This window comes from Ammospiza caudacuta, chromosome 6 (genome assembly GCF_027887145.1).
Source record: "Ammospiza caudacuta isolate bAmmCau1 chromosome 6, bAmmCau1.pri, whole genome shotgun sequence".
Taxonomy (NCBI): domain Eukaryota; kingdom Metazoa; phylum Chordata; class Aves; order Passeriformes; family Passerellidae; genus Ammospiza; species Ammospiza caudacuta.
Window position 1 is genome coordinate 16733498 of NC_080598.1, and position 15057 is coordinate 16748554.

General features: G+C 36.9%; 1 protein-coding gene across 6 annotated transcripts in view; it reads right to left on the reverse strand.

The window, feature by feature from the left end:
- The window catches only part of SOX6 (SRY-box transcription factor 6), a 257801-nt gene that overhangs the window by 222352 nt on the left and 20392 nt on the right, over nucleotides 1-15057 (reverse strand). For all 6 annotated transcript variants that reach the window (XM_058806757.1, XM_058806755.1, XM_058806756.1 and 3 more), the window contains exon 2: nucleotides 3450-3699. In XM_058806757.1, the coding sequence (XP_058662740.1) occupies nucleotides 3450-3695 (246 nt within the window). In that variant the 5' untranslated portion in view covers nucleotides 3696-3699. The remainder of the gene's footprint in view (nucleotides 1-3449; nucleotides 3700-15057) is intronic.

The window sequence follows — 15057 nt, forward strand, 5'->3', positions numbered from 1 at the left end:
CTTTGGGTTGCTTTATCTTCCCCCCACTGTAATATCAAATTGGCTGGTGAAATGATACTGGCAGTATAAGTCATTACAGGTCTGACGTTACAGTTGTTACACATTGCTGAATCTGTCAAATGAAAAGGGAGCACAAAGGGAATTTCCAAATGCAGCTGCTATTTCCCATTTGTTAAATCCTTTTATTACACCATGTAAGTACACAGCTGGGAAATACTATAGAGTAGGAGTTAAAACAAAATATTTTGGCTTCCAGACATTCAGAATACACAAAGGACTCAGTGGAAAGCAATGCCTGATATCAAAAGGGAGTGAAAGTTTGAAAACATTTCTAGCCAGTGTGGTTTTTTTTCTGATAATGAACAATGTAGTTTAAAGGTATCTTACATTACAAAAAGTGCTGCATGCCATAAATGTTGGGTAGAAATGCAATTTTTTTTCACTAAAATTGCCCTCCTATGGTATCTTTTCTAAACTTGAGATCTGTACAGCCCTCGTAGCAAATTATGATGCATACTGTGTGCTCTTTCAAATTCCAGTGAACTCCTTAGTAGTTTTAAGGACAGAAAGGATGCAGGATTGTGCTCTTAATTAGATACCAGATAAAAGAGAAATTTTTCCTCCCCATATGTCGACACAGCATTCTTTGAATTTACTATCTTTTAAGCAGACAACACACATTATTGATGCATTTTAATGACAGCACTACTGTCTTTACTTTCAAAGTAAATGCTATGAACAGGTGCTTCTTCAAATCTGCTTCTAAAGGATCCGTCTGGGAAAGGTCAGAAAGTGCTTACCTTCTGGGAATTTGGGTTTATTAAGTAAAAAAGTGGCCACTGCCACAGCACCTATCTCAGAATTGCCCAACCCACCTTCTGGAATCTGTCTTTCTGGAAAGAAACGTCTCTCCTCCCTCTAAGGAGTATGAACATGTTTTCATCAGGATAGTTGCAGGCCTCTCTAAATTCTTTCTTAACAATATGAATGCCTGCTTGACTGAGATACTTCAGAGAAACTCTCTGCAATGAATATAGGCTTAAATGTTTGCTCATAAAGAACATATTTAAGTGAGGGGAAAAAAATCATAAAAATAGAACAAGGTACTTAAGAGAGAGTCTCTCCTGGAGAAAAAAAAAATTTCCCCACATCACTGTTGTGATCTCACAAGCTAAGTCACCTAACTGTCAATACACTTGGACCTTGCTCTGTACATTTAGAGCTCTTTTAATTGCAACCAAAATACATGTCTTAGTCTTCACTGTAAGCCAAGCCTTGTAAATTGGACCCAGCTCTGAGCTGGGAAGAAAGAAAGATCCATTTGGTTTAGCTGAGAGCTTGTGAAATAAGTCTGACATATATCCACCACCAGATTTAAGCCTAGGGACTTGTGGAAACTGCTAATGATTTTCAGGACATTCATCTACATGGAATATTTACTGGAAAAAGGAGATAGGAGAAGCAGAGTGCTAAGTCCCTCAAGCAAAGTTTATGCACCTGTTCTGAAACATGAGAGGCTGTGCAGTGATTCGTGCCTGTCCAGAGGTACAGCGAGTGTTGACATGACAGTGCAGCACGAGGAAAGGAAACAGAGATTGCTCTTTGCCACTGGGACTGCAACCCCCTCCAGAGCAATGTGAGCACAAATGATCACACTGTACAAGGGCCAACCATGTCACCTCACGCCAGGTCCAAGGAACAGGCCGAACCAAAAAAAAAAAAAAAAAAAAAAAAAAAAAAAAAAAAAAAAAAAAAGAAAAAAAAATGCATGGAAGGACTGCTGGAATCTAGGAGTTCCTTTCTCTCTAGGACACAGAGTAATTTTATCTATGATACTGGTGTCCTAATATCAAAATTCCAAGAGTGCACCTGCTTCTCTGAATGAATGGAGAAGTAGCTGATGAATTCACAGATTAACTTTTTCCATCAACAAACTGGATCAGTCCTTTCTAGTCTGAATGCAGCTTGTCCTCCTGATAACACAGAAGTTTAAATTATTTTAGTGCATAACTTGGGCAAAAGACTGACTCACACTCCAAAATTCTGAATGTAAGCCATAAAGACAACTTAAAATCTACCTTTCCAAATCACTAATCTATAATCATTTTTCTTGGAAGTGATTTTGCGGTGGAAGTTTTGTTTTCTTCATAGCAGTCATCCAAATGCCTGAGAATATTTTAGACCTGACAGAAAGTTCTGCACTGGGTTAAATTGTGCATTACAGATTAGATAGCATTTTTCTGGTTTGGTTTGATCTCTTGAAGCAATTGGATTTTAGGAGAAAAAAACCCAACACTAGATTAACAAAATAAAACTTATTGTACTGCTATTATTTAACTAAATCCAGACATGATAGTGTGCACAAAGAACTCTGGTATCTCTGTTGAGAGAATGCATCAGAATGATTGTATCTAGTCAAATTTGAAATTAATCCATTATTGTTAGTGGTGCTAAAAAAAATTCTGCGATTGTGCTTAACATTATTAAAATCTGCTGATTTGTACAGGAAAAAAAGAAAGATTTGCTGAAAAAAAAATCTGATCAGAGATACTTAATAGAAATTGAGAAATTTTATGAAAATGCAAATTATTCTTTTTTAGCTAACTGTCTGAATTTAAGGCTTTTGAAAGTCACTTTCCAGAGAGTCTGGAATTATGATGTTCTAAATTTACAGAACACCTGGCTGCTCCACATACCTTAATTCTGTTTCTGAGGAACACGTGCAAGAAAAATAAATTGACTAAGATGCTCTGGCCATTCAGCCTTCATTCAGCCTGCCCATTTATTGCAGAGTTTTGGGGATTCAGAGACAGAGCTACAACCACTAAATAAATTATATTTAGGCTGCTGAAGAGAATAGAGATAATAATTCTGATCATTTCCAATGTCACCTGTGTATAAGTGGTGATCTAGCTACTCATAAACACCTTTCCCCTCCACAAAAAGTTGTAATTTCCTAAAAGCAAAGTAGGATGTTTGTGTCACCTAAAATGCCAGTTTCTTTGTTGCTGTGTAAAGATGTAATATTCTAGATTTGGTAGGTCCTATTTCTGAAAGGCAAGTAAAAAAAAATTCATTAAAGTTTCTTCCTTCAGCACAACACTTTGCAGATGACAAACAGTTGTGAGCTACATCCCCCTGTCAGAAATTAATGCTTGGATATATGGGCTAGAAAGGTTATGACATAAATCAAGGTATGAATGAAAACATGATAAATAGATGCATTTCCTTTCAGAAGGTGAACTCATCAAATGACCTCATTCAAACAGACCTGTATACTTAAGTAAATTATACAATTCTAATTTACAATTACACCATACGATGTTGATCTACTGCCGACGCTTTAGCATTTAAAAAGCTTTACACCTGCACACGCCTTCCCAAAGGGCAGCGAGGCATCTCTCACAGCGCCAAATCTGGAAAGGCCCCGTGGGGATGGCCAGACTCACCATTCTGTGTTGGGCTGAGATCACTCCGTCCCACTCGGGGTCCTGCTGCATGGTGGTGACCAGGGTCGAGGGCAGCTCCTCGGCGTGAGGTTTGTTGTGCATGACATTGTGCAGAGGCAGGTGAGGGGCCGCGTGCTGCTCGCTGCTGCCGACCTCCTCCTTGTCTCGTGGTGCTACGTCCTGGGTCATTGTTTCCTCCCCATCAGCTGCACATGCAAATGGAGAGGTAGCCTGCTTGGAAGACATTCTTCTGCGAGACAAGAGAAGGAGACAAAGAGAAAACATTGGTGCTCAGTGACCAAAAAAAAAAAAAAAAAAAAAAAAAAAATCAAGCTCAGAACAGTCCTTGAAGTGCATCACACCTGCCTAGAACAGTAACAAATTAATCACCTGCAGTCAACAGAAGTACTCTAAAAAGCATAGGATTGGGGATCTGGACCCAAAACGCTGGGGAAAAGTACTCCTTGATGCCAAGACAAGGTCAGGGTTAAGTTATATGGCATCATTCGATACATTTAGACTTGTCAAACAATATAATTTTCTCGAGCCATAAGAAAATAGTGTTTTTATTGGTATTTTCATGCTGATTCTATGAGTTCAATTCTTTAAACTCTTACTCCCATGAGCAACCTGAAGCTTACAAGCAAGCCTTTAAAGGAGAGAGCTCATCATGCTTACATGACCTCATTCCTTGCAAGCAGAAGATGCTTTCTACATATATGAGAATAAATTTTAAATCCATTTCAAATTCTGCTAAATGAGTCCTTTTGCTGTTTGTTCAAAGCTGTATTGCTGTTAGACAGTTTAAAATTTTGCCCAGTTTTACCTTTCAGAAAGTGTTTAGAGAAGCTCATGTGAAAAGTATTCTAAACCTAAAAGGTTTGTTAAATGGATGGATAATACCTTAGTAACATTTTACATTTCAAACTAAAAACCTAAAATAATTATGTTTCTTTTCATATTAGACACAAAGTACAGCATATAGCTCAACAAAATACTTTGAATTACTTAAAATTGCAATGAATAAATGCACTGATTTATGTTAAATGCCTTTTCCTAATAATGGCCTCTTACTACCATCTCATATGCAAACACAGCTTTCGCCACAGTTTCTGCACTTAGATGAAAATATTACTGACTTCAACTCAAAATCTGAAAACACTGTCATTTAAAATTTCTAGTAAGATTAACTGCAACTGTTAAAACAATCATTAATAAACCTGAAAAGAGACAGCTAAAATATATTAGTTATTTTCCCAGGTCTTAGTAACTCCAGAATATCCTTGACACCGAAATTGCTGAGAAACTAAGGAATAAGATCTTCACCTTAATTGCTTTTTAACAATAATTGATTTCATACCATTTCTTTAAAAATGCACAAATCAGTTAACATAGGAAGCCACATGAGCATTTTTCAAATTAGCAAATCATTAACTTGCTAGTACTGTTTCTACAGACAAATAAATACTGATTAAAGGGTCTGGAAATCTGAGACTAACAGTTAAATTTACAAATCTGTCACATGCTTTCATGAATATTACAGTGAAGGAAATATCAAGTGCAAAGAAAAATAATTAAGTTAATTCCAATTTAAACAGTAGTTTTTATGTAGCAGCCTGTGTTTCACATAGGATTTAACAGCTAATGCTAAATTTCTCACAATTAATGAGGGAGTTCAGATTTAGTATCCTACAGTGAAAAAAAAATTAATATAGGATCAACTAATCTAATTATGTACAGTTCAATATGAAAGTATTACAAGCTTTGAAGTGCTCTGAAACATATTAAAACACTGATACCTATTTAGAATAACTATTCTGTAAATAGAGATAATCCTGCCTCTTAAACTCGATACTGGTGGGGGGAAAAAAAGGTTTGTGTTTTCTTTAGGGAAGCCTAAGTGTAAGTGGGAGTCTGACATGAGTGTTGCCAATAAGCAGAACCGAGGAATTTAAACCGTGCATTGCATTTTTCCTATGCTAAAGAATTTGTGTTGATGCTACAGAGAACATGCCAAGAGTTCAGCAACCGGCATTATCGTGTGCACTTCAAAAGGTTCTGGCTCATAATTGCTGTGATCCAAGATAAAATAAAAGGTTGCTTTCCCTTTTCTCATTAAAGTAGTCACATTAATGCAATCACTCACATGAAAATATAAGTCATGCTTTGCGTAATTTGAAAACCCGACATGAAAACCGAAAGTCACAATAAAGGTTTTTCCTTTCTTTCACCTTCTCAACAGATCTCATTCCTGTTTCATACTGAACAAGCTTCTGTGTAAAGCAAGAGCTATGGCTGTTTCTTCACCATAAATTAATCATGACACAAAACTAGAAATGAAAATGTCTCTTAAGAATAATTTCAACTACAAACTGCACCAATGAATAATACTGCACAATCCTAATTAAACACAACTCTGCAGCTGCAAAAATAGGCTGAATCTGTCCAAAGCTACGAGTTGGCTTTAAAGGCTGGTTTGTTAGGGACTGTTTTCTTAAGGAAGGCTGGGCCCTCAGTCTTAATCAGCCAATAAATTATTTCCTGCAATTACATTAAATAGAAAATTATCTTCAAATTGGGAATGTTAATTGAAAATCAAAATTCAGACTGAAGTTTAGAAATTACATGCTGAATATAATTAGTCTAGAAAGGCTTCACCTCTATTTCATAAACAGGCTTTTGGTGTTTCCCCAAGTGACCATTCAGCAAAGCTATCTACTGGTAATGCACTGTAAGGGAGGCATTTTTTTCCTTGACACGTACACTAATATACCTTCCTCTTATTCGTAATGATTTAAACACAATTCAATAAACATCCCCATTCAATTGCTGTGAAGTTGATTACATAAAGGGACATTGTTAATATTAAAAATAAAATTATAAAAAGTCCCACTGACTAATAATCTCAAGCCATGCCCAGCAACTTTTTTCTGTACTGGAGCAAGAGAACAGACCAAGGGTAGGGTTCAAGAGCTTCCTAGCTCCACCTACCACTTCTCCCCGCTGCTGCATAATGGACAGACACCTTCCATTCTGCACTTTAGTCAGTCACCCACAGTCTTGGGGCCTGGAAGGGAAGGCAGGCTCAGGCAGGCCTCCCAGGCACTTGCTTTTCTCATGGCATAATTTTTAGGGGTGTGTTTCACTCCTATTTTCTCCAAAGCTTTGTTAAAACAACTAGATTTAACGGTAACTTTCTGGTTGTTAGATTAAAAACATTGGGTTTAAAGGGACAGATGTGTAGGGACCTGTTAGATTAAGCCCTACACATGCTTTTGCCAGCACAATCATTAACTCAGAGAATATAGTTCATTTTTACATGGCTTTCTAAGGGTGTCCAGTTATGCCTGGGTTTGCAATCAGGAAAGCAGAGCAAATTTAAACTCTGCAGATGGGTGTTATCCAGGCATTTGGGAGAATTCTGAACACATGATTCCATCAGGTCAAAAGGCAGAGTTCAGTCAATAACTCCAAGGTCTCATTCAATTCCAGTGGAGAAGACTCTGGCCCAGTTGAGTAGTTTATGTTTATGATAAAATTAAGCTGTAGAGCAGCGTGTTGTGTTAAAATATTTCAATGTTAAAATATGAGCATGAATAGCAGTCAAATTTTAAGCCATAACAACTTCCCAATTTTATATTTAATATATTCAAAATGCATTTGCTGAAATCCCTGCTGAGAGGAGAAAAAAAAAATCAATATTCATAATAAATAAGGCTTGTAAAACATATCAGAAATTTACTAATTTCCATTATAATTTTTTTTCTGCTATTATCAATTAAACTCACTGGAATGATTTAAAAAAAAAAAAAAAAAGTTTCTGATAAAAAATATCTCCCTAGTTATAACCCCTGCAAACAGGGGTTTATAATGGAAGTGCTGACACAACCCTAACTACAGCAGCGCAAATGGTGCCGCTATAATACACAAAATCAAGTTCTATTATTCTAAACTATCCTCGCTCGGGGGGTTTTCTTTACTGTGCTCCCAGACAAACTGCTGAAGCATGAAAAATTTAAATGCAATCAAGTGGGTCCAATTCTACTTTACTAGAACAAGTGTCTACAGTGGTACAATCTTAAAAGAAGATGCAACAGATTTGTTTGGTGCTTTTCTTTCTTTTTTCTTTTTTAGCTGTTTATTTATAATACTGTGCAGTGGAGATAAAATAAGAGAGGAAATTACACTCACATTATATCAGTATATTGATTACACAGCACACAATCAGAAAGAAAACTACATTGTGAAATTGTTGCTTTGGTTAAATTGACAGATTAGCTGAACACAGCAATCACTAAAGGTGGAAAATATATCTAATGGGTATGAGAAAAGGTTGAAAAAGGCCCTAATTACCTGAAGTCCTATCACCTACTGGATTCTGAGAATTAAAAATATCTTAATCCATATTTTCCAACTCTAGAATAAATTCTACCTCATTTTGAATTTGAGACACAAACAAAATGTGATAATTTATCAAAAGGTCAGTAAACCTAAAGGATTGGACCCCAACTTCAGTCAGCCTCAAGTAGAAAAGCTAAAATTGAACTGCTACAAGGTTTTTACCTACAAAAACCTAAACACAATCCCAAACAGCTTCACTTGCTATAGATCAGACCTGATTTTTTATTTGAAACCAAAGAAATTCTCTGTGCCCTAAAGAAGACAGCCAGTCAGATTGACAAAACGTTGGTTTTTCTTTTTTTCCTACATCCAGTGTGTTATACCTTTCTAAATGCAAATGTTAATACTTTTCTTTTTTTGTCTAAGGTTTTCCTCAAATTCTTCAAAAATTCATATCCTCTTTTTTAAAAACAATTAGCTGGTAGTCCTGACATGAAAGGCTTCCAAAGCCTGAAAAATCTTCCATCCTTGTTGACTGCTCAAACGATTAAATGTTACAGTAGAAATTAAGGCAAGACGTGGAGCTTCAGCTGCCAGACATTTCAGAATCAAGCCACGAAGTACAACAACAGATAACAACAATGCAATGGCCCAGACACTGCTCCAAAAACATATAAACTGAGCAATAACAACAGATATATGACAAAACAGACTTATAGTTGGCTGGGGACTCTCGCTTCTGCTCTGCTCCACCCTCACAAAGCATTCATAAACCTAAAGGCATGTCTACACTGCAGCCACATAAATGACTGCTTTGTAATGCTCAGATATCCAAACTAATTTTAAACAAGCTTGCTTCTGATAGCTCTCCAACTACAGTAGCATGGTGCTCAGATGGACTAATTCATCCTGCTTTAGTGACTGCAGCAGAGACATAACCCAGGTCTACAGCTCCAACAGTAGATTGGAATCAGATTAGATTAGAAATATATTCGCTTACAGAGCTTTTATGAACAGTCTCCATTCCTTTTCCCCAAAGTGCCAGATTAAAGTACTTAAGTGCATTATTAACTGTAAGTATGCAAGCAGTCCACTAATTTCAAATTGGACTACTCAGTTTCAAAAAGTTAAGCACATGTCTAAGTGCTTTGGTGACTCCAGAACTAAATAAATTAAAAGAAACCATTTTTAGGAGTACTCATAACCTTTTAAGCATTTCCTTCTAAACTCTTATGCCAACCTGGTGTTCAGAACTGAAAGAAAAAAAAAAAAAAAAAAAATCAGCCACAGCATCTTATCCCTTCCCAAGTTTTAAAATGTGCATACTCCTCTCATAATTTTAAACATTGTCACAGGACCCTTTTTCACAAATCATCACTTTGCTTTGGGGTATATTAGATGCATTATAGCTCAGATAGACTTAAAGAAAAATGAATGTGTTTTGGCAAGAGCCAAAATATTTTGCAGTTCTGCCCTGTAAAATAATGTTGTGTAGGCAGAACCCAGCAATGTAACTCACTGTAAAGCTAATGCTGTAATCTTTAGACATCTTAGAATAAACAGCCATTTCCTAAAATTATGAAATCTTGTCTCTCTTTACAAAGAGAATTAGGAGCACAATTGAACAGTTAGCAAAAAATTTTGTACTCCTGGGGCCCCACACCTCAACATAAATCCCTCTGCACAAAGCCCGAATAGCTCGAGAAGGCTGCAATGGGAGAGAATCTCTCTTTCTGTTCCTGGCTCTGAGTCACAGCAAGGCCTCAGGCCAATCAACTCAACTCCCTCAAGCTCTTCCTTGGCTTCATTTTGCAGGAATTCTACATGAATTAGTTACATATAGATCATAAACAGCACTGCAAGATTAGAGAGTTTATGGTAATCGCAGGAACCACCTTGGAAATAAAAGGGCGGGAGGGGGAGTGGAAGCAAATGTGATTCAAGAAATGACAGCTAAAATGTTAACTGAGCACCCAAATCTCTGGCTGAAATAAGCATCAAGCTAAGCAATACACCCACGGCTTCCAAGATACACACTCAGCTATTCTTGCATTTGTTTTTCCAATCCAGGCAAATTACCCTTCTGCTAATAGATACGAATCCAAATCACAAAGTTTGACTTGAGATTCAGACTTCCTCAAAGCTCAGAGGGAAGAACTTTTATGGTATTTCTTCTCCTTTGAAAAAAAAAAGAACACGAGGGGAACTAAAAAAAAAAACACAGCATCTTGGAATTTTTTGGAAAGTCATTTTCTTATGTTCTGCCATTAGAGTGACATTCCCATCCATGCAGCCACAGTGAACTACTAGGATTAGTGAATGAGCTCTTGTCTCTTTACCTAGTTATTGAAAGCATCAAAATGGACACACCAAAACAGCCTCACAACCCCTCTGGACCTTTCAGTGAAAATCCAAAATGTCTGTCTGGATTCACAAATGCCAAAATCACAACCTATCCTTTTAGCAAGCTAAATACTCCATTCTCTTTATTTCCTACCAGAAGCTTTCACTGAAAATGCCTAAGGTGAACGAACCCACACTGAACACAGTAAAAGAGCAGTGAAAGAATAGTCACTTGGCACCTGGGATGTGCTCATCTTCAGTCACAGTAGTTAATATTTTCTGTAGTTTATATTTAGCTGACAATATTGCTGTCACATTATTTAAACAGCTTGAGACTGTTCTTTGGACTGGAGCTCATATGCCCTGGAATGCTTTGACTCATGAATTGTTTCTCCTGATAATGTTACATCACGTAACCACCTCTGTTTAATTGGTTGGTATTAGCTTCCCAGTGATGGCTGCCTTTAAAGTCCTATGACTGGGCCATGTGTCTCTGGATATCCAATTTCTTACTGTTGGAAAAAGAAAAAAAAAAAAAAAAAAAAGGCAGTACTGACTTCCAGCTATCTTTACCAATAATTATGGGAACAAGAGTGAGCGTGCCAAGAATTTATCCATCAGCAACTTATTAGGATTTGTTTTTCTAGGCAGCAAGTAAGAGAAAATACAATATAAATAAAAGCAATCCTTAACAATAAAATTAGAAAACAATGCTTGCTATAAATAAGCACTAATCCACATATTTTTATGGATCAGAATTGCTTAATTGTTTATCTGAATGATTATATAAATGGTTTTGATAAATGATGCCTAAAAACACTAAAATAAGAAAAACTTATTTTTAGCATGTTTAGACTTTGAGTCTTTACACAGAAGACAAAAATACTTTTATTTCTCCCTTAAAAAGACAGTTAAGAAATTGTTCTAATAACTGAAAATCTTCCTGATCACACTTAGACCTGGTGGGCTTAAGTTCCTGAAAGGTTCATTAAACCCTTTAAAGGCTCTGCTAGAAACATGCTCCAACGGTAAGATACAGTACTCTTATATTATTTCCCTCCTATTTTAGATTTTCAGGAGTTGCCTAAAATTCCATGTGATGAGTTAAACAGTTAATTTTCAGTCCTGCAGGTGTGAAAGGTCACATGCCATCTCTCTGCATTTCAGAACAGAAATATCAATACAGCCAGACTTCTTTCCCCCCCTCCCATTTCCTACTCCCTCCTTTCCATATTTTTAGTTCTCAGCTCTCAGTCAAACCAAACAGCCCAGCAGACCGAGAAATGAGGTATCAGTTTCAGGCTCACCTGTAGCCTGTTGCACTAAAGCACCAAATTAGAACCTCTTGTAACAAAAAAACAATGGCACTGCAGCTCAGTTACAGATTTCTCCTTTTAATAAAAACCTTACACTACAAGCCTAAAAACATTTCTAGCAGGCAAAACATTTCTGATTCAGTAGAGGTTATGCAAGCATCAAAGCACTTAAATATAGGTGCCAAACCACATTGCCAGAAGCTCTTAGTACTGTGAAGTACTGTTACCTGACAGCTCAGTGAATATAAAATTGCTTGTTTCTCCAACTGAAGACAATCAAATTGTCACCTTCCATTGTAATAACACACAACTTGAGATCAGCAAAGTGCCAACACAATTACCAGGAAGAAACAAAATGTAACAAAAAATATCAGATCTAAAATTCTCTAAAGGGTAAACACTTCCATCTGGCTATTCACACACGCACACAAAAAAAAAAAAAAAATAGGAGAGATTCAGATGAGAGATTTTATTCTCACTATCAAATATCCTAGTTAATTTAGCAATAAGATTTATTTATAAAATAGAAAAAATGGCGAAAGGAGGTGATTCATGAAACACTAAAAATAAACACAGGTCAGAACTGTGCTGAGATTTTACTTGTGCACATTTAAAGCACTGAAAGGGTCAGCAGAGCTGCTGCTAGGGACGAGCATACATATCTGTATTGTTGTTATTATAAACTCATATGTGAGGTTTCATAAAAATTAATTCTAACTGGCACACGGCGTACTTTGGCACAAGCTACACATGACGTGCCACTTTTATTTGTTTATTTAAATGACTTCACTCTAAGAACTGAAAATGAAGTTTGAACTGCAGTCTGCCTCAGAACTGGGACTTTCAGGATATTAAAAACTGAGGAAAACCTTTGAAGGAGGTAATCTGAATACATGAAAAATAGCATTTTCACCATATATTTCTTGAGGTTATTCAGCAAGTGGCCTACATATTCAGGAGTGAAATTTGCATTTTGGTGATGCAGAGATCTAATAACTAGAAATTGTTTTATATCTACAGTAGCTCTGGGCATCCTATAAACTACAAAAGAGTGTCCTAGGTAGGATATATACATGGGAAACTATTTTCATCTAGTTCACAGAAATGAAACAAAACTTAAACCCTTCTTGAAAAATTTGCACTGTAGGGTGATATAATGGATTATCTCTTCTGTGTGGACATTCTATTCACTACTAACGCACACAAAGTTCCTGTGCATTTCTTGGTGAAAATACACATCACCTTCACGTACTCTTTAAGGTTTCCCCAGCTAAGGGCAAGTTAGAAAAGAAGAGAAAAGGGCAGAGCCAAGACTCAGTCTTTGACATCAGCTTTTCTCTGAAGGACTATTAAGGAATGGCAGTAATGGTCAAGGAGCTTTTTTTCCACCTTGCACAGCTGCACCAGAGCCTGATTTAATCCTAACCCTTTGGCTAAAGCAGGTACAAGGACTACTTAAACACATTGCTAGCCTTGCAGAAGAGGATGAGATGCAGCTCCACATATCCAACCAGGAATTCCTGCTGTGCCTTGTCTCAGGTGCCTCATCCACAGGAGCTCAGGTGCAACACAGAAAAGCTGGATTTTCCAACTGCAGCCTGCTCCCAGGCTTTGGCCTTGGATGGCTGCTCTTGTGCACTGCACCCAGTCACACAACAGCACCAGCAGGAACAGAGGAAGAAAGGAAGGTAGGAAAACCCCAAAACTATTTTAAAGGCCCAAGTACTTTGATCAGATAAAACATAACTAGACACAATGCCCATTTTTTGTGCAACTTTGGGAAGTTCTGGTTTTAATTCAGGGTCCTTACAATCAGGCTTTTCGAAGGCAGCATTGTGCACAATATTGCTTTGTTTTGGACTGAGGTCTATGCAATATGATCATTACCTGTGTGCACAATGGGAACCCCAAAATGTGTTCATAGACCCCTGCAGGAGCCACCTCATTCACCAGAGAGCTGCAGCTAGTACTGGGAGAAAGAAGCATTCTGTTCAGAAAAAGATCACATGCCTAGCTAAATCTACTCAGGAAATATTTGAGAAATACCCTTATTTGATGGGCAGTGTGGCCGAGGACAAGGGTGGTAACATCTCTTTTACTTCCCCCAAACTCTCCACTGCTTAGGCTGCTTTTCTTTTTATTTTAATTACCTTCACTACAAAAATATGAAGAAAAAAGATAAATAATTACAACACTCTAAGAAATCAAATAAAGTACAACAAAACATTTTCTCCTCTATTAATTAAGGTAATCAGCTGCTATTAAGTGCAAACAATTTAAAGTTCAATTTATTGAGACTTTGAACCTCCTATCCTTTCACCAGTTACACAGGTGAAATATCTACCAATTTTAACTGACGTTAAAAAAAGCCTGAAATAATAAGACTTTTTTATTCAAAGTCTTAGCATGACATATTTAACATCAAATATTTTAGCTGTTATTTAGTTTTAAAAATAAATTGTTTAATACTAACCAGATTCCCAAATAAAGCTCTGTATTTTTTAAGGAATTCACTGAGGTATCTAAGGACTAGGCACTAAAAAGAATCAGAGAACATTAAAAAGTAATCATGACAGGATAAACTTACACCCCTTCACTATTCAGCTTGAAGAGATCAAGCAGCAGCAGTCCCTGCATGCAGCACTCTGAAACTGCATCAGTTGCAGAGCAAACTACAAACTCTCCCTGTCTTTTGGTTTCAGTTCTGTAACGCACCACAAAAGTGTTAAAAAGAAATAATCTGCAGTAATTGAGGACCCTCTACTATCCCACTTCCACAGAAGGTTACAGAATACAGCATCTGCTCTCTGAGAAGGAAACATGCATATCAAAATCAATCATAAGGGTAAAGGTGAAGAGTGCTCAGGCTCGGAATTGCTCCGCATTTCTGAGTGTTCAAAGTTCAGTGTCAGTAATTTTAAATGTGTTAAAGAACATAATGAAGAACAACTATCAGAGTACAAAAGAAAACACAGGCCAGCACACAAACCAAAGGCTCAAATGAAGTTCTTTCCAAAAAATTAGAAAGTAAAAAGGCCAATGGTCTAAAATGCAGACTTTAAAATATTGTCAGTGATTTTAAATATTTTTTACCATTACCCTGCACATCCAGTTAGATCCCCTGCAAGTGATTTCAGCTAAAAGGCTGAGATATCCTTTTATAAATTGTGATGCAGCATGTTTACCATTGAAATATACGGTGCCTTATTGTGGTTTTCATCTCTGACCCATTTTTTCCTATATATTACGGATAAAACACACGATCTGCATTTGTAAGGGAGTCTTGTCTTTTCAAACAGTGTCACTTTTTTTTTGCTCAGGGCTATATTTTGTAACCGTTCCCCACTTATGTTTATTGGTAATAATTTATAATAGACAAGTAAACAGTCTGCATAATATGTGCAGACTGTTACTTCAAAACTTAGATTTGAACAGTTTCGTTTTCTCGTGGACATTTGTGGAGGGCTCTGTTAACAATTTCAAAGGCAGTGCCATATAGAACATGATACACACATTTCATACACACAGATTTGCAAGCAGGTTTAGTTGGTACAGCTATCCTCACTACCATGAACCATAAACAAGACAGTCCACTGCCTGTGGTTCTA